Raw genomic sequence first — 23726 nt, 5'->3', positions numbered from 1 at the left:
AGCTGCCTCCATCTGTTGAGCACACTGAATTTCCCTAATTGTTTCTTCTTTGCCAGTTATTGCTTTGACATTTTTTTATAGAAACTTTAACTAGAGTGCTCCAAATGATGGGCTCCAAATCTCTGTCTCACTGTCTGAAGTATTAACTAAAAGGCTGTCTGAAGGAAACTCCAGCTTAGCAATTTGCATCAAAATTCTTGAAGTCAAGCATGAAGTCAAGCATCATATCTAAATATGTCAGAAGTGAAACTGCCTGTAGTAGAATGAGAAGCATTTTAATGAGGTGAAATGCAGTCAATATTTATTATGCCCTTGTGAAGTGAGTTTTAATGTTTTACAGAGGAACTAAAGGTGTGCTCAGTCCCTTTGACTATAGTAACAGCAGCCCATAAAATATATTTTTGTTTAAAAAGAAAAGGAAAAAGTTGTCACTTCTAAGGCAAAAGACTGCAGAGTAAAGCTAGAAACAAGTTGTAACTGATATGTACATAGAATAAAAACCTGTACTTACACATCCAGACATTAAGGCCTTTGAATTTTTTTCATCTGACTTAGACTTGTTAGGAAATAAAACAAGATGAATAGATCTACAGCATTATGTGATTTCTAGAAAGTTTTATTTCATTGAGTGCAAGTTGGCAAGTGCAGTAGGATCTTTGAGGATATGTTTAATAGGATTTGTTTAATTCACCATGGAAAGAAGTTGGAGTCTCTGGCTTCAGGAGACCAGCACTGGCCAGGGTTTTAGAAGAGTTCAGATGTGGAAGTGGCAGCTGATTTAGGATAAAATCCCAAGTATTTATACTCAGCAACTACACCAGAAGAATGAGACTGACTTTAAAAGATGAAATTTTGCTGTGGGTACCACTCTGAGTGTTTGAATTTCAAACAGCAGAGGAAAAAGCAGCCCTCTGATCTTTAGATAATCTGTGTGATGGCTGTTCAGGTGTAGTACCTATCTGTCTTCATGCAGGAATTGTGCTTGTCAGTTATAAGTTGATAAAGTGATAACCTTTGAAATCTTCCCCTTTTCCAAACTTTGCTTGATAAGTGGTGGATTTGTGAAAGATGTTTCTTCTGCTTTCAATCTTCCTGTATGACTCTTTCAGGCAGCATCAAATCTGATAGCAGTGGGGACGTCCCATGGGTTAGCACTGATATTTGGTAAGTTAAAAATAAAGTTTGGAGTTTTTTTACATTTTAGTGATCTTAAAAAAAAATGCAAACACAAGCTAGCCTGATTTATAACTGCAGGCTGGGTTTCTTCTAGGATGTTGTTTGTGCTAAATGTGTTTTTCTTTCAGTAAAGAAAGGAAGCAGAAGTAGTATTTGTCATCTCATTCATGTTTCTTATGCGTTGTTGGTACTTGGAGAAATTTAACCACATGGGAATTGTCTAAAGAGCCTTTTCTATGCCATTATCACTAATGACCTTCTGCCCAGTGTCTGAATAGGTGTCAGCTTTGTGGGAGTTGTGTTCCCTGGGAAGTGGAGCTTCTGGCCCTGGCTGCCTGCAGACCTGTGCCCTGGCTGTTTCCTTCCCTGCCCTTCCCCTGCACCAGGCAGGCCCCTCTGCTCCCTTGATTGTCATTCTGCTCTTCCCCTTATCACCAAACTCTCTTACAAGATTTTCTGAGCTTGTGCCTCTGTTTGCCCTGCTGGGCCAGAACAGCTCTGGACCTGTTCCCAGTCACATTCAGGTTTTGTGCTCTTTGTCTGTGCAGCACCCAGTTCTTTTCCAGCTTAGAAATGTCAGTGTATTTATTGATGCTGATTAAAATTCTTGGAGACCAGAAGTTAAGGGGACAGGTACCAGGGAGATGGGAAACACTGTGACAATGCAAGACTCACCTTCCTGGGTATTTAGGCATTAAACTATTTTATGCCATTTGCTTAATCCAGTATTGAAACAATTCTGCTCCCTGAAGGAAAGGTGGATGGAAGAGAGCCTCAGAGCCCTCCCAGAGGTCCATGGTGCTGGGTAGGAGGCACTGGACCTGCACTGAGGGGAGCTCTGATAAAGATTTTCATCCTGAGGGGGTTGAAGCATGAGATAAGAGTTGAGACAGGTTGTGCAGTCTCTTTGCATGGGGATATTCAAAATTCAAGGCTCTGACTGGCTGCTTTCTTTGACCTTGCTTGGAGCAGCAGGGCTGGGCCAGAGACCTCCATGCACAGCTCCCTTACAGCTGAAGTCACTCTGTGAGTCTGTGCTGTGATTTGAAAGTGATGAGGAATGGAAGTGCAGTGTCCAGTTTTGTTTCAGGATGCTTCCTGGACACTTATTCTCTGCAGAATTCCTTCAGTTCTGTAACTGAAACTTGGGCATTGATCCCAGTGCTCTCAGATGTATCTAAAGAGAGAGAAAACTTGGCAGTATAGGGCTCTAGGAGGCTTTGCTGTGGGCAAAGAGGGAATTGGAGATCTGGCCTGGGTTTATTCTGAAATTTAAACCAAGACTGAATTTCTGTAGACCAGTCAATATTTCTACTTTTTTTTTTACTAGATGTGTGAATTAGGGTCAGACTTACTCCCTGAAGGTTTCTAAGGTGTGTGCAGGGTTTATACTGTACAATGGGAATATAACATCTTTTTTGCATGCAAAATTGTAGATCCATTTCCTGGTTGAACAAATTTCTCTGATTGTCACTAACACAATTTTTTAAACTTTATTTTTTCTTTCATATATTTGATTTCAGCTAATTTGTCTCTTCTCCCAAGTCCACCTGTACTCATGGTTTGTCTGCTCTGTTGTTATTATAGAAGACTTGAGAGACTTTCATTCTGCTTTTTGAATGCTTCTGTTGACTCCTGAAACATTATCACAGGGCAGTTCTCAGGCTGCACATGTAATATTGAAAAGCAGTTTCCTTCTGGGTTAGTGTTGGATTAGATGCCAAGTCTGACATCCTGGAAGTGTTGCAGAAGAGAGGGTAGGAAGGGATGTCTGCAGGCCTGGAGACACTCCTCTGGGTGAAAATAGTTTTACCAGTTATGTTACAGTGAACTTCCAGTTTTATTTCCTCTCACATTTCTATTTTTTGGTCTTCAATGCAATGAAGTTCAAATTTATAAACTCACTTTTTAAACTGCCTGGTTGTAGAACACTAACCATCACAGCATCATTTCTTGAATAAATCAGAAGGGGGAATATTACCCAGAGGAAACACTCAGCAAAATCTGAAGTTTGTGTCTTTGGAGATTGTCACATATGTGCTGTTCATTGCTTCACTCCTTCCTCTTACATTGATTTCTGGCTTTTTTTCTCCTCTTTTGGCCCTTTCTGTGTGGACTGAAAGGCAAAGGTACAGTACCACTGCTGTGTGCATGTCCCTGCATGCCCAGGTTGCATGTTGTCTGTGCCAGGATTTCAGGGGCAGCTCAGAGTGCAGCAGCCTTCAGTGGATGATGCTGCTGGGAGTTGCTCAGTGGGTGCATGTGCACTGCACACTCCCAGATTCTCCAGGCAGGGACAGTAGAGGAGCAGGTAAATATGATTTTTGTCATGTCCTACGCAGCAGGTCCATAGCTGTTAGTAAAGGTGTTGTTTCAGGGCAGGACAAGGCTCTTCCATGAGATCAGCACCCACCCAGAGCATTTCCTGGCACTGTGCCTAATAAAATTAGTAGTGTGTCAGTAATTCTGCAGAAAACCAAGCAAGCCTTTCAAACTCAGGAAAATCAGGGCTTAAGGAGAAGATCTTGATGAAAATCTGGTGATCTGAGCAGTATCAGCTTCTGCAGTGCTATACTGGTTTCTTTGGTTTGGAAAATTACTTCTTTCACATCCACAAACTTGTCTTTTTTCTGTATGTGCAGAATTGTATTTAAACTCCATCTCATTTTGACTTCAGACTCTGAGAGCAGCACAGTTACTGCTGGAAAATTTTCAGTTGAAGAATTGCCTTATGTAAATGGAAAAATTAAAACAATTTTTTGACAGTTGATAGCCACCTTTGTTTCAAGCATTTGGCAAAAGCTTTTTATATTTAATCCTTAATGTGCCTTACTTGCAAGCTGATAATGCAAGTCTGGAAAATCATCAGATCAGCTTTTATAACCTTTTGCTTTTGTCTATTTTTATTACTTTGCCAGACTATTAGTAGAAGCTCATTGATTTTCTGATCTTGATTTGCCTTGGAAGCAATTTCATCCATATTATAGTTGAGTATTTTTTTTTTAATCTTGTCTAATGGTTCTTATTATGTGTCATCCTTTGTCTGCAAACAAGAACAAGTACTGGATTGGTCATACAAATCACTTAATTTAGGCATACAATAGAGGCCTTGTTTGTTTTGAATTGACATTGCAGGTGAGGGAAAAAGAAGATGGCTTTTGAAAGTTCCTGTGGAGATACATATAAAGAAATAAAACCTTTTCAGAGAAAGCTGTGGGGGATTCTCCTTTTTCATGCCTGAGAGGAAACGGGTTATTGATTGAGTCACTGACAGGCTTAGGCTGAAGTGGAAAGTAGTTCAGGAATGAAGTCATTCACCTTTAATATAAGGAGCTGCATTATTCCCCTATTTTCAAACAAATTGTTATGGTTAGCAGGTTGTATTTTTGTAAATGAACTGCATTTCCAGGGAACAGGTGTTATTTCTTTGGATCTTGACACCATTTGGAGAATATCTCTCTGTGAAACTTGTTTTCCAGTTGTAGCTCTGTTTTCTCCGAATTTCCATGGACATCTTTCATGATTCATCTTCTTTTTCCTTGACCTGTTCTGATCCATGCTGTGAACACCCTTGTCACAATGATATCAAGGTGTGTCCTGGTAGCGTGGCCAAAAATGTTTTCTCCTCACTCTGAGCAGTGCTTTAGAGTGATCCAGGAGTTGAGCTGTTCTTGCTGGTGTTTATTTCTGAACTCCACTCCTGCCTCTTCATACAGATGGGATTTGAAAGGTGACTCCCACTCTCAGCTGTCTGAACAGACTGATAAATGCCTTACTTTGGGCAGGTAATGTAGGATACATCCATGCTCTGTTTCACAGCCAGCATGTTCCCACCCGTGCTGCAGCTTGGAGAACCATGTCCCATGCCCTGGGCGCATCTTCCAGGGTGTTTCTGGTGCTCAGCTCTGTTTCCTGGATCCAGTCCTTTCCCTTCCTTGCTCGAGGTGAATCCTGCACAGTGTTATTGTGGTGCTTCTGATATAGTTCATATCCCTGTAGTCTTCATTCCAGTAGTTCTCACAAAGCATCTTTTCTCACTCCCTTGCTCAAAAGCAGAGACGGATGGAAAAAGCAGCTCCAGGACATTTTTCTTAGCTTTTAAAAGCAGTGCACCAAAGACAGGCAGAGGATTCTCATCCAAACTCATGAAGAGCAGCATCTTGTAAAGCACTTGTGATTCTCTCATGGTTTGGGAGCCTCCAAGAACTTGGCACAGACAGAGGTGCCCATGGTTTGTGGTGTGCAGGAGTGGACAGGCATGGCCCTGCAGCAGTGCAGTCCCTGTGGAGGCTCTGCAGGCAGTGGCACCTCCTCTGCAGCAGCCTGTGGCTCAGGGAGAGAGTTCCTTTATAGAGTAGGAGCTGTGTGCACCAGGACTCATTGGGTGTTTTAACTGTGCAGCTTGGAGACAAAAGCGCCTTTTCCTTCCCGCCTTTGGCCTTTAGCAACAAAACCAAGGAGTACAATTTCATAATAAGAATAAAATTGACATAAAATTGCACTCACCAAAAGCCTCTGTTGGGGTTTTGTAGTTGATGTTCAAAGGCAGAAATACAAGGCTCAGAAGGTAGAATTAATTTTGTCATCTTCCTTGCTAGAACTTAACCACTGTTGTAGAATAGTGAAAGGAAAGCTAGATTCTGATTTGATTTTTCTAGTAGTTTCTTTTTCAGTATGTAATACCTCTGCATTTCCATATTTCCTGTCCCTGATTTGTACTTCTAAAAATAGTTTTTGTATTTCCCTGCAAGACAGTGTCCCACTCTTTTTGTTCTAACATGAGCTCTCATCTTGTAAACTCCTTTTTAAAAGAACTTAACTGTAAGTCTGTGAATTGTTAATGTACCCCAGGTGAATTGTATGTGTGAATTATTTCATGATGTTCATTTTAACCATTGCTCTTCCTTTACTTTTTACCAATTGCTCTGCTGCAGATCAGAACCAGGCTCTCCGGCTGTGTCTGGGCAGCACCGCGGTTGGGGCCCAGTACGGGGCCATCTCTGCTCTCAGCATCAACAATGACTGCTCCAGGCTGCTCTGTGGCTTTGCAAAAGGACAGGTAATTCCCAAAGGATGAGCTGCTGCAGTGCTCTGTCCTGAGAGCTTACCTGGAGGTGCCAACAGCTCCAAGCCTAGCCCCTCAGTCCGTAGCTGTGTGTTGGCTGGTTGGGTGCTCAGAAGCTGCCCATGCAGCGTGATGTGCCCAGAGCTTTTTGGGACAGCCAATTCCTGCTGAATCAGGTTTCTGTGCAGGAAGTGAGTAATGCAGAATATAGCAAAGGGCTCATTTAATTGTGACATAATTCCTGTTAAACTAAAATGTGCCGTGGCTCACTGGGACAAGCAGTTTAGTCATTCTAGGTCACTCTCTGAGGTCTGTACATGGTAATTAAAGCTGTTTTTCACTGTGGTGATGACTTCAAATTCTTGAAACTCATATGCAACCCCAAAATGAATTATTGCTAATACATTACTTGTGTGACATAAGTAGCATAGCTTTTGAAGGGAAAAGGGATTGAGCCTGTTGTGGTTTTATGCCCTTTCTCAGAACCAAAGGAGAGAAAGCAATTCCTGAACAAAAGCAACAAGACTAAACCAAAATAGGTAGACATCACCTTGGTAACATTTAGAGAAGTACAAAGAAGGCTACTTTTTCTTTTTGCATTCATTTCCCTTTGCTTTCACCTTCATAGTAGATAAAACACACCCCTGTGCCTATGGTAGGACTCAATGACAGCTTGCTGCAGGCCATGTGGAAATACTTAATCAGTGCAGGACAGCAGCCAGTTTTAAATGATGCTCAGATAAAACATTTTGGAACAACAGCTATGGAACATATGGTCTAGAAGCATTGATAGATGATTTATAGGATCACATAAAGTACTGTTTCCCTTAAAAAAGTTTTATTCAGATTGTAATCTCAACTCTTCCAGGCAGTTGTGTGGTGAGCAGTTTGGGACTTCGTGTTTCTTAGCTGAGAAAATGCTTGAATTAATATTAAGTACAAGCCAAGGTCTATTCTCCTACCTGCCTTGTCATGCTGAGCAAGCTCAGGAGGAGAAGAGGGACAAGGTTCATGGTAGCCATGGAGATGCTTGAGTTTTGCTCAGGGGTGTCAGCAGAGATTTTTCACCTGTTCACTGGTTCTAAGACAGAGAAATGCATTTGACTTGTTGGGTGGTAACAAAGTTGTCTTACACTCTTTAATGTTCTTATCAGGCAGATAGCTGTGAGCTGAGGGAGATTGGGCAGGTGGGGAGAGCTGGCCAAAAGGAGATGATTCAGAGTTGAGATAACACATGGTGTCAGCTCTAAGCAGATAAGTGAACTGCTTGGAGAAGCAGGACAGGAACAGATTTCGGGTCCCTTTTCTTTGATATGAAACCCCTACTAACCCAGGGTGATAATGTCAGTGTAGGAATTTGTTGCTGTACTGTAATGCACAAGGTGATGGAGAGAACCCCTTGACAGTGAGTGTGTACTGAGCAGAGTGTGCTTGCAGATCACCATGTGGGATCTGGCCAGTGGGAAGCTGCTGCGGTCAATAACAGATGCCCACCCTCCAGGAACAGCCATTTTGCACATCAAGGTAATAAACACTCAATTACTACTTTTATCCCAGTTTTGTTCAGTCAGATGTGGTGACTTTCCTTGTGTAGTACTTCTAGATTTAACATGATTTAGATTTAACACTGCCTATGGCAGTGGTATCCAGGGATGAGAAAAATGAGCAGAAATTCTGTTCTAAAATGAAACTATGTATACTGACATAATAGTTTTGGCTGTGAGTTGTACTGTAGCAAACAACAGTTGTTGTCTGTTATAACTCCTCTCTCCAGTGCCAAAATGTATGAAGAATTAGTTGTTAGAACACATTTCTGTAAAACATGCAATATTGTGACCTGAATACGTGACTTGCCAACTTTCAACTTAAAAAGAATCTGAACTCAGAAAGTAGCTTCTGTAAGCAGTTTTTCATATAGCTTGTTGGGACTGTTTTGGGTTGAAAGAGAAATAATCTATTGCTTCTTGTTCAGCACAGTGTTATTGTCATACACAGAAATCATATCTGAGTTTGTGCCTGGCTTTGTTTCTCATAGCCTCAGATTTTGTGGGCTTACAGATTCTGGATATAAACATCTCCAGAAGTGTCCCCAGTGGAGACTGTGATCCTCTGAATTACTTGGTATCTTCAGAAGTTCTGGATGTTTCTGATTTGGGTCTGTCTGTAGCTGCAGCCCATCCACCAGTTCTGGCCCCAACCCATGGGTTTGAGGCTGAGAGCCCTTCTAGAGGCAGCTCAGGCTTTGATGTGCTGCAGTTCTGAGCTGCAGCATAAAGGAGTGGGGTTTTGGTACCAGAATCTGGCAACAGGGCTTGCTGGGGAAATGAAGGTGAAACACAAATCTTGCTTTTTTTTTTTTGCACATAATAAAAAAACCCCAGTGATTGTTTGAACTTGGTATATTTAAGGTGTCTTTCTGTAGGTGCACTGCTTGTACTCTGTGTGGTGTTAGTACTGCCATAGCATGTGTTTTTATATCCATTTGTTGTAGTTTATTTCTTAGGGCCGTTTTAATCTCGTTTTCTGCTCAGTTTACAGATGATCCGACACTCGCAATTTGCAATGACAGCGGAGGCTCCGTGTTTGAACTGTCATTTAAGTAAGACAATAACTCTCTCCAGAGAAAGTACAAGAAACCAATTCTGGGTCATGGTTTCTAAAACCTAGGGAGAAAAAAACCCATTGAAACCAATAAAGTTACTGCCTGACTGTTGAAGGTGTAATTTAGGGCTGCAGTGTAATTTCTCAGCTGAAGCAAGATGCTGTGTGGCAGTGCAATAGGCAAAGGATAGCCTTAATTGTTAAGGTGTCGCTGTATTGTCCAGAACTTGACATTCCTTGTGGGCTCTTGGTTGCTGGCATGAAAGTGCTGCCTCTCATTGTATCTTGGCTCATTAGTGAGTGCTGTCCTGCAGTAGCTGCTCCTTTTACTCTTGGCCTCTTCAGGAGGAGGCAGGATTGACAGTTAATCTGATAAAGTCCAGGAATTGCCCAAATCTTATTCTCAGATAAGATCTTGAATTCTTGTCTGTATCTGAGCAGCTGTAGGGGATTGCCTCCAGTTTCATGTCAGAAGTGGTCTCTGGAGCTCTGCAAGGGACTTTTTAGAAGGAGTGGTTATGAAGGATCGCTCCTGAGATTGTTGGGCTGCCACCAAGCTGATCTGTGCTCTTTGCAGGAGGGTTATGGGAGTGAGGACGTGCGAGTCTCGGTGTCTCTTCAGTGGCTCCAAGGGGGAAGTTTGCTGTATTGAGCCATTACATGCAAAGGTTGATTTGAGAGACCATCCTATCACCCAGTATTCACTGCTGGCCATGGCCTCCCTCACCAAGGTAACTTGCTGCTTGTGGGAGGCTTGATGTGAGATCACAAAGGTGAAGCTCTCTGCTGCATACTCAGATATTTTATTTTTCTGTTTTCTTTCCTTGAAGATCCTGGTTATTGGCCTGAAGCCATCTCTGAAAGTGTGGATGACCTTTCCCTATGGCCGTGTGAGTAATAAAGCCAACAGGTGCTTTTTGGGTTATGTACAAACATTTTCTTGGAGGAAAGGATTGAGATCAGGATCAGGTGTTTGGTACCACTGCCTTCCACAACACTGTGAAATGGCATTCATAATCTTTGGGTCTAATGTGTGGAGGTTGTTGCAGAGAGGAGGTGAAAAAGCTGCTTCCAGCTGTACCTCTGTGAAGATGCTGATTTTCTCAAATAAGCAGGAGGGAGTCCCTCAGCTTCTTCTCTTTCCTGCTGCAGTGTGTATGCATCCACAGATGAAATGTTACCTGATTATGGCTACAATCACCTTGGACTGGGGCCACTGTTTTCTATTAGAACCATAAAACAGGCCCCTTAATTACAGGGACAGGAACCAAGAGGAATTTGAGCATTAAACAGTTAGTCTTCTAAACTCTTGAATATTCACTTTCACTGGTGAATGGCCTAATTCCTCTTGTAAAAGCAGCTGGGGGCAGATGTGGTATGGGTTATGTTAGGAAAATGGAGACAAGGGATATCAAGCTGCAGCTTGTTGTAGTCCATGTATCCATGTGGGATTGGATCTACCCTGAGTAGCTCAGACACCAGTGGAGTTCTGTGTCGGTGTCCACTTTGCCAAGAGCTCCAAGTGTGTGACTGGACCAAAGAGGAGTTTGCTTTGCAGCCCCTGTGTGTACCAAACACAGGCAGAAGTGAGAAGCAGCTGATGAGCCACATGTCCTGGAGCTGAGGGTGTGCCTTAACCAGTGGCTGTGCTTTGTGTGTGACAGATGGACCCTTCGAGTGTCCCCCTGCTGGCGTGGCACTTTGTGGCCGTGCAGAACTCGGTGAACCCCATGCTTGCCTTCTGTCGAGGAGATGTCGTGTACTTCCTTCTGGTGAGCCTAGGCTGTTCTCTGCTGCTTTCAGGTGGTCACAGTCAGGGATTGAGCCTCTAGCTCAGTGACAGTGTGATAGCTGAGCATGCTGGAACAACTGCAGCTTCCCACTGGCCTGGGAAAACCAGCCTGGTGGTCACTGCTCTTCAGCTGCAGTGGTGCCTTGCCTGGAGGCATGGGATTTACCTGTTCCAGAAGTACTGGCTTGCAGTGTGCTTCTACTGGAGATATAAGTGTGTGGATTGTTTTCTGGGGCATGTGAATTTGAGACACCATCTTAGTTTTTGCTTTAAAACATGGGTCTGGAAAAAACTGTGTAAAACACTAAGAAAAGATCTTTCAGTCCTGTTGATGTGTAACTTGTGGGCATGGTGCTCATGCTGTTTAGATCTGCAGCAGTTACACATGCAGATACGATTGTTTGGAGACAATTTTATGCTGATTTCAGTATGAGAGCAAGGCTTCTGAAAATCTGGCATTTTGGCTTTGGAGTGCTAAGTTTGTTCTCCAACTCTGCGATCATGTTGGACCTTGAGCTTTGTTTAAGCACCCAGACATCTGGTTGTCTGGATTGAATCCTCTTTCTCATCTCTCTTGGTAAAACTGGGGAGAAAGAAAAGGATGCATGGCTTAAACTTGGCTTGCTGAGATGCTTGTATGGGGGAGCTCAAGATTCCTGGAGTCACTGTGGTGCCCTGTGGGAACTGAGAGGCTGAGCTCAAGGAAGTCTGAGTCTAAGTCAGCCTTGTTTGTTTTCTCTTTCAGGTCAAGAGAGATGATAGTGGTGCAATACATGTCACAAAGCAGAGGCAGCTTCATCTGCACTATGATCTCATCAACTTTACTGTAAGTCTCAGGACTGCAGAAGGGTTAAATTTTTTTGCACTAGTTTTCTTGTAAATGTATCTCAGTAGCCCTTAGTTCTGTGCTCTTGGCTGTGTTTTTCTGGTGATAGCTAACTGAAAATGTCCTTACACTTGGGACTGTGGAAAACCAGCACAGTGTGGTAACCACCTGTGAACAGTGGTGTAGTTGTCTTGGCTTTGACACCTCTGCATAGAAGGTGTGCTGTAGCATAAACTGTGTGCCAAGGGGACAAGGGCTCTGGTGGATTGCCATCTGTCTACAGCTGTTTTCTTTGAGGATTCCATGTAATTTCTGTGCAGAAGGACCCTAATTATCTCTGCCTTTGAAGTCATGCATGTATGCAGTTGTGAAGTGGCCATGTTGTGGTGGTGTTCACAGGGTCTCAGGATGAAGGAAGGGATGAGAATCTTGACTCCATGTTTCAGAAGGCTGATTTATTATTTTATGATATATATTATATTAAAACTATAGTAAAAGAATAGAAGAAAGGATTTCATCAGAAGGCTAGCAAGGAAAGGAAGGAATGGAATGGTAATAAAATCTTGTAACTGACCAGAGAGTCTGAGATAGCTGGACTGTGATTGGCCATTAATTAAAAACAACCACATGAGACCAATCACAGATGCACCTGTTGCATTCCACAGCAGCAGATAATTATTGTTTACATTTTGTTCCTGAGGCCTCCCAGCTTCTCAGGAGAAAAAATCCTAACAAAAAGATTTTTCATAAAATGTGTCCGTGACAGCCATGTATAGTAAGTAAGCTACTGGCTGTCCCAGAATTCCCAGTAGGGATGCTCAGGGATATGGCCAGAGCCTGTTTCCTTGGCTGTAATGGAGAATGCATTGCTGAGATGTGGAATTTGCTGCTTTTGCAGTGGATCAACTCACGGACAGCGGTGCTGCTGGACAGTGTGGAGAAGCTGCACGTCATAGACCGTCAGACCCAGGAGGAGCTGGAGACCATCGAGATCTCAGAGGTTCAGCTGGTCTACAACAGCAGCCACTTCAAGTCTCTGGCCACAGGGGGCAATGTCAGCGAGGCCTTGGTAGGCACTGGTGGCCTCCTTGTGTTTGCAGCTGTGTTTGATGTAGGGCCCAAGTCGAAGCCTGGAGGGAAAAAGCCTTTTGGGAGCATTTCAGAAGTCAAACATGGTGGTGATGTGGGCAGAAAACAGACAGCTCTTGTTTCCTTTGGTGCATGGAAGGTTGTAGGAACTGCTCCTCCTTTACCAGGCTTTGGAATACTCTGTCTGGGACAAAAGCTGATGTGCTTTATTCTTTAAGACGATTTCCAACTTAATACACCACAGACTGGAGCACTGGTTACTGGCAGTCAAACTGCTGTTCTAGCAACTCTCACTTGAACAGTTGTCTTCCCATCTGTGTGCCCTACACATTTGCTCTTGAGGAAGATACGTGAAGAAGGAGGTGGCAAGGAAAGGGCCCCCCATTACCTTTCTGGCACCTGAGGGTAGAGTCAGAGCCCTACTTCATCATTTTTGGGTAGCTAGAGCTCAGCAGGACTTGAAGCTGAGTTCACAAGCAGGAGGGAGTGACAGCAGAGCTCTTTGACTTGCTACTGCCCAGAAATTTTTGATGTTCTTTCTCCACTCTTGTTTTGATTTCTGCATTGCAAAGGATCTTGGAAGTCTGTTTATGTTGTTTGGGAAATCTTAAAAAAACCCAAAATGCAGTTTCACTTGCATGTGTCTTTTCTCCCTGTAGGCACTGGTTGGAGAGAAAGCTTGTTACCAGTCCATCAGCAGCTGTGGTGGTCAGGTCTTTTACCTTGGAACTAAGGTAAGTGGGGGGAATTTTTCAGTAAAAATACAGGGCATTCACTGTTGATGGTAGCTCTTCTAGAAAGGGGCAATTTGTCTTCTGTGGAGATGTGCTTTGGGAAAAGGTTCTTTGTGCACTTATGTTGGAGGGTGAAGGAAATGTGCAGTAATTTGTTTTTAGCCAGGGTATGGGCTGAGTGAGACATTGTCATAGTTTCACAATATCCTGATTCATTCTGCTCCAGGGTAAACTTAGCCTTACTTTACTGAGATGGCCTCTGCCCTCAGCTGCTCTGTCTCTGTTATAAATGTGCTAGGGAATAAGCAGAAAAAAATAAGACAGCAACTAAAACTGGGCTCCAATTTGTACTGCTTGAGGGATGCTTTTTTTAGTCATCTGTACTGGTGAGCTGTGGTGAGTCTGTGGGGTACTACAGGCTGCATGAGCAGCTGCCAGTAAATAACTTTCAATTTCTGTTTTTCGTTCCTAGTCTGTTCATGTCATGACATTGAGAAGCTGGAGAGAGGTATGTTGAGAGGGACACTCTTCAACTTAGGCTTGAATTGCTTAAATCTAGCTCAAAGGAGGGAGGGAGCATTTGTGGAGCATTTTCTGGGCACTGTGTTCAGGATTCCTGATTGCTGCACAGAGCCAGTGCTGTGGATACACTGATTTTCATGGGGACACTGGAAAATTGCTTGCCTAAATTCCCAGGCTGAATGAGACCCTGTTCTCCCAAACAAGGCATCATGCCTTGCTGTGTGTCAGCTTCTGTTAGTGCAGTGCTTGACTTACCTGAGTGTGTGATGAAGTCTTCCACAAGCTGTGTGCAAGCTCGTGTCTGCCACACAAACATCCAGGAGTGAAAGAGAATCTGCTTCACTGGGGTTTGTCTCCAGCTACTGCAGGAGCTGCATCATAAAATCCATCAAAGACTACCTAGAAATCCATAGGATTTTAGGTCCTTGTTGGTTGAAGATTTTTTTTGGACATCATTTCCCTGACAGCTGAAACCCCATCAATGCCCACACTCAAGTTCTTAGTGATCTATTTAGATCTGTTCCTGTGTTGTACTTTTCCCTTGACTCAAACAGCTGTTTTCCTTTCTGCATCACCACTTTGCAGTATGTTTATTCAGTGTGTGCATGTTTTCTCCCAGGCTTGGTTTTGCAAGGCTAAGCAGAGCTCTTTCAGCTCTCTCTTGAGATTACTTTCAATTCCTTTCTTTATTTGTAGTCCCTGTTTGCTGTGTGTCCTGTGTGCTCAGTTTCTTGGGCATGGGCAAACAGTTTGCCACATATTGCTCTGGGTAAGGTCTTACAAGTGCAATGTACAGTGTCACCCCTTCTTCACAGTCTCTGCTAGATGTGTCATTTCTCATGCATCCTTGGATCTCATTTTTCTGTTCTTTTGGCTATGGGATGTCAGTGACTTGGGCACTCTGGAGATTCACTGGTGCCCTGTAGCCAAACTGATTTCTGCTGGAAGTTGCTTATATTGTTGAGTAGCATCATTCTTCTGTTTCCAGCTTCAGGGGCATCTCTCTCGTGTCTTTCTGTTCTTCTGTCTCACCTCACACGCTCCCAATTGGTCATCAGCAAACTTCAGTAGTAAATTCAGCTTATGCCTCTATGTAGAAGGCTTCAGTGAATCAAGAATCAGCTTCTCCCAAGGAGATCTGGTAGCTATTTCTTTGCAGTCTCATATTTCTCCTTTAAGCAGTGACCTTCACCATTTTTCCTCTTGCTTAGGTTGCTTTAGGGCTGTTGTCCTCATCTGTGATTACAAACTCCTTCACATGACATTGTATCAGGACCTTTTATAGGATATGAACAGTTGAGCTCTGTTGAGATTTTAGATACTATGGCTGCTTCTCTCTGCTAGTTTTGTCTCCTGCCATTCACCACTGAATTTGGTTTAGTGAGCTGTAATGAAGAGTCTTGTTCTCATCCATGATTTCAGGTACAGATTTTCCTGGAATTCCAAAGTCAAACACAGTTTGTGCTCTGAGACAGTCCCTTTCTAAATTACTATGTGGTTTCTACTGTGTTGCAGTTGTGCCTGTATCACAGGGGACTTAACTGAGAGTTTGAATTGAGTGTGTGGTGGTTAGGGTGAAACTGGGAGTTCTTGCTGCAGGACAGAATGCTGGGCTGAGACCTGCAATCTTTCTTCTCTCCAACAGTTCTTGGACACTGACCTATCATACCAAGGCCAGTGGTGCTTGGCCTTAGGTGTTAATGGTTCCTTAAAGCAGAAAATACTTGTGATCTACTTCAGTCCTTGCTGACTGTGAGCTCAGGAGAAAATAGGGGGTGGGATGAGTACCTGCTTTGCTGAAAGCATGGCAGAGTTTTTCACTCCAGGCTGTTGAGCTCCAAGTGGTTAGGCAAAGATGGGGAGTGGAAAATTTTTATCCTTTGTTTATCAGGCAGTCAGTAATGCTGGGGGTCTTCATCCATCAAGCATTTGACTTAAAATGTCCCCCCAGAGGGACTTGATGTGTGGGGCCTGACATTTCCTAGTCCAGCAGAAAATGTCCATTTGAGAGAATCTCTTTGAGATCCTGTCCTTTACTGCAGTGTGGTGAGAGCTTCTGAGGTGTTGTGTTGCCTTGCTGTCAGGAGCCATGACCCACTACTGGGAAATGCCAGTCTTAAAGGGGAGGGAATCATCTTTTCTGTGGCTCTGAGGTCCAGTATTCCTTGTTGTTTTAGAGAGTTGACCACCTTCTGAAACAAGAACGTCTCACAGATGCCCTGGCTCTTGCTTGGTCCTTCTATGAAGGTAAAGCAAAGGCTGTTGTAGGTAAGTTTGGACTTGTTTGCTTCTAACTGAAACCTCTGGGGGTGGTTTTAAATATCTGCACATCCAGGAATCACTTTTTTAGGGGAAGAAAACAGTTTTGAATTGAATTAAGAAGAGAAAATAGGATGTGTTGCTTTGAGTTTGGCAGAAGCAACCTTTATATGGAATAGTTTGATTTTTTTAGTTTTTAAGCTATAGTCCTTTTATCAACTCATATGAAAGTCAGGCTCGATCTGGGTGTGACTCCATGCTTTTGTCACTTTGCCATGAAGGAGGTAGACCCAGATGTTGAATATCCAACCTGCTAAAATATTCCTGAAGGCCATGCATGACCCACAGGTATCTTCTAGTGTGATTCTCTGTCAGCTCTGCCAAGCAGGTGCTTTGATCCAGGTCTCTCCCCTGACTGTACAAGGAACTGAAAGAATCATGCTGGCTTTTGGCACCACATTTCCTACAGAGGAGGTTGCTTGAGAAATATGTTAATTATGCCAGATACTGCCACTTGTGTGGTCAGATTTGTACTGGACACATTGATTTTACAGCAAATAACTTCTGATGGCTTTGACAGTGGGATGCAGGTTCCCAGGACAGGATCCTGCTGTGAAATTGCTGGTATATGAAGATGTGTTTTGTTTTAGTGCATGGATATAGCACAATAAAGCAGATTGTAATGCTTTGAATAATGAAAAACTGTCTTTTTGATTTGGCATTTATATTTTCCCCTTTTAGTGCACTTTATTCAGCTTATTTGCATCAAGACCTCCTCCAGCAATTACACTCGTGCAGTCTTTGACAGCTCTCCATTAATTGTTCTCTCAGTTTTTAACAGCACTCAGAACTGTTCTTGCCATTCCTGTGCTGGAGCAGTCTTTAAGTGAGAACAAACCTTTTAGAAGAAGAGGGGGGTAAAAGTAGAACACAAAACTGTGTATTTACATATCCTGAGCTCCACATCTCTTGGGTAGTTGTGTTAGCATCTGAACTGTGGAGTTTTTTTATTTCTGCTGGTAGCTTAGATGAGAAAAGCTTTGGTTTTCACCTCATTCCCTCATTCTTTGTAGGTTTGACTGGGGACACGAGCAAGAGGAAAGCAGTCATTGCTGACAGAGTGAGTCCCTGAGCTCTTCCCAACTGGATTTTCATGTGTGCTGTGATACTGTGTTCCTGAAAGGAACAGTTTCTGTCCTCCCTGAGTTAATCCAACTAACTCTAGAACATGTACATGTTCCTCTCTTGCTGAAATTGGGAGCAGAATTTTAGAAAAAACTTGGAAACACCATTTGGGTAGAGGTGAGGGTAAAATCTGCAGCATTAGCAATCCAAAAGGAGACATTCTGCTCCAGGCCTGGAGATCTCTGGTCCCCTCACAGTGAAGAGAAACCTTTTGTGTAGGTAACTCTGGAGTTGCCTGACCGTTGTTTGGCACATGTCCATCAGTATGTGACTTGCTGACGCAGAGGATGGAAGCTGCTCTGTGTTTATGTGGACATGGAATAACTCTTCAACTGATCCAGTTCAGCTTTTACAGGAACTTGCTTCTGGGAGGGGTGTGTTTAAAGTACACACTTACTGCAATAATTATTTAGCTGTGCTGTGTTCTTGTTATTACATTTGCAGGTATCTATGTTTTGCTGTGTAATATACTTTAACTTAAGCTTTGGGTAAAGTCATGGCCCAGATGAGCCTTGTGCTTCAGGTGTGTTCACCAGCCTGAGAACTGGCTCTTGGGCTGGCTGCCCAGCTCTGTGGTCAGTTAAAGTTGGTGTGGGCTTTCAGTATCCCTCTGGGCACTTCTGTGCCATTGTCACACCACCATCTCTTGCAGCCCTCTTCTTCCTGCCCACAGCACTTCATACCCAAAATGGGACAGCAGAGCTTACAGTGCTGCCAAGCCCCAAGCCAGTCTGAAATGTGCTACCAAGCAATCCTATCCTCAGTAGAGGATTTGAATGACTTTTCTTATTTGTTGTAATTCAGATGGTAGAAATCCTTCTCCATTACACCGATCGGACTCTGAAGAAATGTCCTGACCAAGGAAAAATCCAGGTTATGGAGCAGCACTTTCAGGTATAGTGGTTCAGAGGACTCTTGTAGAAATCCTTTGGCTTTTTTAATTAACTTTGTTTTGCTACAAACATTACTTGTGTATTTTTGAAAAAACCTTGCTGTGATTCAGCTCAGCTCTCACCTGTTGTATGCCCTCACAAAATCAGACTTGGGTATCGTGGGTGGCAGAGCAGAACCCGTGTGCTCTCTGTGCTCTGCAGGAGTGTCAGCAGAGCTTTTTTTCCATATGCATCAGCATATGGAAAACCTGTAACTGTGCCAGCCACCAGCTGAGTCAGATACCTCATTGTTTCTGCTCTGTGTTGGCCAGGCTGCCTTTCATGCTTTGCAGGATGTGCTGCTTGGCAGGATTTTTGCCAGTCAGTCCCTACAACGTTGTTGTGTTTGCTCCCCAGGATGTGGTGCCTGTCATCGTGGATTACTGTCTCCTGCTGCAGCGCATGTAAGTCTGGCCATGCTGGCCTGTCCCCAGGGCACACCCCAGGTAGCCCCCAGTGCTGTGTCCTGTGACACCACGTGGTGTAGAGGAATTGTATCACATCATGCCATGGCACATGTCACATCACAGTTCAGAGGAGTGCCTAAAAACCAATACTGAAGTCAGGAACTCACTGCTCACCCAAAACCGTCTCTTAAATTTGCATTGATGTGTTGAAGAAGAAAAGTTGCTTTGAACCAAGAACCTGCCTTGAGAGATTTTTCTGTCATTCTCATTGCTTCCCTTCTAGCAGCACTTTTTTTGCTGCAACATCCATAGCTGATTTATGCCCCACTACAGGAGCTGAACAGGACATTCAGTTCCTGAGCCTGGGAAATACAGAGAAAATGGAGTTTAATTTGGAGCCCTAGGAAAATAGATAAGCAAGGAGATTTTAATAAAATTATTTGATAACTAAATTCCTTCCTCCTAGGGATCTGTTATTTAACCAGATATATGACAAGATGAGTGAGAACTCTGTAGCCAAAGGCATCTTTCTGGAGTGCTTGGAGCCATATATCTTGAGTGATAAGCTGATGGGAATCACAGCTCAAGTGATGAAAGACTTGCTGCTTCACTTCCAAGACAAGAACAGGCTGGAAAACTTGGAAGCCTGCATTGTGCATATGGATATCACCAGTTTAGACATCCAGCAGGTGAGTGGTTGTGTTGCATATTGAGCTCCTCTGAATAAATCAGCAGTTACAGCATCTTGTGCTTCTAAGTGTAGCATGGTATGTGGGGTTTCCCTGTGTCCCTGGGATCAAATTCAGGGAGTTGGGAGTTGTACACTGTGGCTGTGTTTTGTTCCCTCACTTTTTGTCCCTGGCATAGGTTAATGCATCAGCAGCTGAACATGTTGGAAAATCCTTCAGGGTTATCCCAGTCACTCTTTCCCATTCTGAGTACCTTACCTGGCATCAAAGGCTGCAGGAGCTCAGAAGACTGGAGTTGTGTTTGTCAGCTTGGGTACTTGATTCTGCACAGCAGTTAGTGGAGCAGGGAGGGGTTCCTGCTCAGCAGTCCTGTTTCTGATGCCATGGCTTTCCATTTAAAGGGTGAAGTGCTTGGAAACTTGATGTTATGATTCACTAACCCAACCAAACTACTGCAAGCAAGGTTTTTGAAGAACTTGATTTTTAAAATTTATTCTTTAACCTCATATGAATGTTAGACTCTAGACAGTGAGATTCCATGCTTGCTAAGTTGAACACTCCTTTGGGGAGTTTGGGGTTTTCAGAGAGAGTGGTTCTGAAAGGGAACATTCTCATTCTGCTTGAAGTTGTACTCTTGGATGATGGAAGTGCAAGGACAGGGCCTGGGGAGTGAGAAAGCTGGGGGCAGCTGTGTAGCTGCTCTGTGCTTTGGTGCCTTGCAGGTGGTTCTGCTGTGCTGGGAGAACCGCCTGTACGATGCCATGATCTACGTCTACAACAGCGGCATGAACGACTTCATCAGCCCCATGGAGGTAGGAGAGCTGCTCCTGCATCTGCTGGGATGTTCTGCACACATTCTTCCTGAGAAACAGCATTTCAAACCCAAAGCCTTATTTTATTCTCTGTATTCTGCCTTCTTGCTCATTTCCATTTCAAGGGGGGAATCATGTGTGATATGTGCAGTTTATTTCACTGGATGCAGTATGGGAGAGAAGTGATTTGTAATTACTGTGCTTTAGAACACCAAATTCCCCGCTGAGGCACAAATCCTCTGCAGAATTAGGGCAGGAAATACAGTTATGTTAATAAAATAAAAAGGAAAAGCAGCAGAAGATAATAACATGATTATTTAAGGAGTCTGCATGTGCACAATTCATACAAAAGGCCAGAAACAGCCCTTGCTTGAGGCAGGCCTTGTTCTGAGCACTTGGAACCTTCAGCAGGAAGCACAGGACTCACTGCTAGGCTCTCTGAAGGCCCTGTTGGTTCTGCTAGTTATTCTGGGGATGTGTCAATGGCTCTATAACCCCAATGTGTTTCACCATGGAAGCACTGCTGGTGCTTTTCTCAGTAGTGCTGAAATAGAGAGCTGGGACCATTAGAATGGGAAAATCTTCACCTGCCTAAGTTTTAGCAGCTGTAATCTCATTTGCTTTTTCTAAGGAAGGAGGCTCTTTAGGTGGTCATAATTTTCAAAAGGACTATGAAAACTGAGTAGTAGCTCTATGAGTATAAATAAGTTTGCTTTCTGGAGGCAAGTGTTTAGACAAATCCTCATTCTACATGCCCAAACTAGGCTCTGGGGACCCTGCTGAGTGGTGGAAGTGTTTGTTCCAGGATATACAGGAACAGGATGTGGAGCTGTTGGGTGTTGCTCTGACTGACCTCTGGGACTGCTGAACATTGCTTTGCTTTAGTGTGGCCTGTGCTTAGGGTTAGAGATAATGGAATGAAAGCTGTTTTTTCATAACATTAGCTGTAAAAAGCATCTTTTGCAGTGTCTTGGAGTCCTCTGTGCCTGTTAATTAGAAGACATGGTGATAAAGAGTTTCTGTGGGAAGACACCCCACTGATCTCTGCTTTGAAACCACACAGGTTCTTTGCTTTGAGCTTTTCCAGATGCTTGAGCACTGCCTTTTGTCTTGTTACAGAAGCTGTTCAAAGTCATTGCTCCTCCACTGAATGCTGGAAAGTCTCTCACAGGTACAGAATGCTTTCCCTTTTAAGGTTTCCACTTTTGATACTTGGTGTTTTGAATATCCCTAGTCACTTCCAACAAAGAGATGCAAAAGGGAATGCATACCCAATATAAGGGGCTTGGAGAACAGAAGAGTGTTCTAGTACTGTTTGTAAAGCTGCTCTACTTTGTGTGATAAACTCTGTTTTTGTGGGAGAAGAACTGCATCTCTGCCTCTTGTCTGGTGAAGAAAGGATGATGAATAATTTTTGTTTTGTAGATGAGCAGGTGGTGATGGGCAACAAACTGCTTGTGTACATCAGGTAAGGTCCTTCAGAAAGTGTGAGGTGTTGTCTAGTGGTGGCACCAGATTTTAAACTTGCTGTAGTTGCAGAACCTCATTGGGAGCTTCAGGTTCTGAGAGATTGTGTAAAATAGCAGTGGTACCTACTGCAGCTCACTTGAATTTAAAATCCCTTCCTGTTGCATGTGGTGTGCATGAGTAGGAGGGATCAAGTTGGAGGCTTAGAGCTCAAGTTACTGCTGATGCAGGTTTTTAATTTCACTATTTGGTTTTGTTTTGTGTGAGACACAGAGCTCCTTGACCAAGGGCTCAGTAGCCTCATGTTTTGTAGCAGGCCATGTTCTGCCCTGCCTTTTGGGATAGCTCAGCTCTTCCTTGCTGGCTTCCCTGTCATTTGCAGGAGCTTGCACAGGAGGGATTCATTAGTGAATCCCCTTTCTGGAGTCTGTGCAAGATTGTGAAGTTACCTTCTGCATTACTCCAGCCTCCTAAAATTGAAAATTTTGGGCAAGATACTGAGCTTTCCCATTATTTTGCTGCTGTGGAATGACTGCAGATTCATACAGTGCATTGGCTCAGTGTGTATTAACAGCAGGGCTGCCTGGGTTGCTTCTTGCTTTCATGATTTACAAAATAAATTAGTTTGCCTTGTGTTAAGGGTATCCTGAAAATTAAGTCAAAAAATGAACACTTCTCAATGTCTTTAATGTCAGCTGTACTAAAATGCCTTTCCCCTCCTTTTCTGTAGCTGCTGCTTGGCAGGCCGTGCATACCCATTGGGTGATATTCCTGAGGATCTGGTACCTCTGGTGAAAAATCAGGTGAGAAACCTCTTGGAAGGCAACTTTCCTGCATGAGGTTTTTAGAAAAAGCTGCATATATCTTATTCCATGGGTTTCCATGGGAAAATTATTGTCAGTTTGATAACTGTATCTTTGTGATATGTGTATCCTGCTGTAATTACAAAATTAGTTTTGTACAAAATCAAGCAGTTGTTGCAATCTGAACATTTAAATGTAATATTTTACTTTCAGTTTTAAATTGGGGGGTGGAAACAGAGAGTTCTCGGTGATTGGGGTTTTTTGCCTTGCTCTTTACCACAGAGTTACCAGAAATCTGTAGCTGTTTCTTCTCTGTAAACTTCATGTGTCAAATATGGAAGGGTCTTCCCTGTTTAAAATGCAACTAACACTGGATTGACTCTGGGGAGAAATGTCTCTAAGTAGCTCTTGGTTGTGGGTTTCTTGAAGGCTTTTGACTCCTTTGGACTAATCTGACAATTTTTTGAAACAGGATGTTACTTATCATTGCTTTTTGTGCTCACAAAACTTCCTAAGTTTCTGGCTAGCATTACAATAAATATTTTTTGGTGTTTTAGCATTTCATTTCAGTTTCAGGGTTCCAGTGAGAAGGAAGTGCTTTTTATTTTGCACTTCCTCTTTACAGTACAATGGAACAGCCAGGTTTTGAATGTGGGGTGGGTTTTTGTTTGTGGTTTTTCTGTGTATGGATACTTGTAGCTCTATGTACGTGGTAGCTCTGGGTTCCTGCAGCCTCTTTCCTCAGCAGCTGTGCTCACCAGCCCTCTCCACTTTGCTGGGCCAAGCACTGGCTGTTGCCCTCTCCCAGGGTTGTTGCCTCCTGCTCAGGCTCTGAGGGGAAGCAGGAGCCCAGTCAGCGGCAGCAGCCCCAGGAAGAGCCTTCAGCCTCTCCTTTCTGTGGTTCCTGGTGGTGTTCCTGAGAGCTGGGTTTAAGTAACACCTTTGTGTCTGGTGGGTTTGTTTTATTTTCTTAAGCATTCCCAGCTGCCAGAGGTCAGCAGGGAAGGTGTGGATCTGACAGGCAAGCTGCTAAATCCTGCTGGATTCACTGCCACTGTGCTGCCAGAAATGAGCTCAGAGCAGGAGTAAATGGGGGAACATGAAACTTGCAGAGGGTGGCTGGGAGAACACATGGCCTGTCAGTTTTCCATGGGATCCCAGTGTGTACCTGACACATATTCCTGTGTGCTGCTCCAGCCTGGAGCCACCTGCTCCCTTGCTGCTGGCAGCCAGCTCTGCTGTGAGCCTGCCTCAGACTCCTGCAGCTGGCCCTGCCCTCTGGGTTCCCTGGGACAGTCTAAACAGGGGCTCACTAAAAGGAGTTTATTTTGGAAGATGCCCTCAAATTTCATGAACTGCTAAGTCAG

At 43.6% G+C, this 23726-nt stretch overlaps 1 protein-coding gene across 1 annotated transcript in view; it reads left to right on the top strand.

The window, feature by feature from the left end:
- The window catches only part of VPS8 (VPS8 subunit of CORVET complex), a 65060-nt gene that overhangs the window by 4710 nt on the left and 36624 nt on the right, over window positions 1-23726 (top strand). The window contains exons 6-25 of the mRNA XM_063166691.1: window positions 1110-1164; window positions 6111-6235; window positions 7679-7765; window positions 8773-8840; window positions 9420-9573; window positions 9673-9732; window positions 10507-10614; window positions 11380-11460; window positions 12359-12529; window positions 13209-13283; window positions 13756-13791; window positions 15983-16073; window positions 17138-17184; window positions 18054-18143; window positions 18539-18585; window positions 19055-19277; window positions 20000-20089; window positions 21209-21260; window positions 21515-21557; window positions 22287-22359. Of these exons, the coding sequence (XP_063022761.1) occupies window positions 1110-1164; window positions 6111-6235; window positions 7679-7765; window positions 8773-8840; window positions 9420-9573; window positions 9673-9732; window positions 10507-10614; window positions 11380-11460; window positions 12359-12529; window positions 13209-13283; window positions 13756-13791; window positions 15983-16073; window positions 17138-17184; window positions 18054-18143; window positions 18539-18585; window positions 19055-19277; window positions 20000-20089; window positions 21209-21260; window positions 21515-21557; window positions 22287-22359 (1776 nt within the window). The remainder of the gene's footprint in view (window positions 1-1109; window positions 1165-6110; window positions 6236-7678; window positions 7766-8772; window positions 8841-9419; window positions 9574-9672; window positions 9733-10506; window positions 10615-11379; window positions 11461-12358; window positions 12530-13208; window positions 13284-13755; window positions 13792-15982; window positions 16074-17137; window positions 17185-18053; window positions 18144-18538; window positions 18586-19054; window positions 19278-19999; window positions 20090-21208; window positions 21261-21514; window positions 21558-22286; window positions 22360-23726) is intronic.

Source organism: Melospiza melodia, chromosome 12, assembly GCF_035770615.1.
Source record: "Melospiza melodia melodia isolate bMelMel2 chromosome 12, bMelMel2.pri, whole genome shotgun sequence".
Classification (NCBI taxonomy): domain Eukaryota; kingdom Metazoa; phylum Chordata; class Aves; order Passeriformes; family Passerellidae; genus Melospiza; species Melospiza melodia.
The sequence above is the reverse complement of the archived record's forward strand: the minus strand, read 5'-3'. Positions and strand labels throughout refer to the sequence as shown.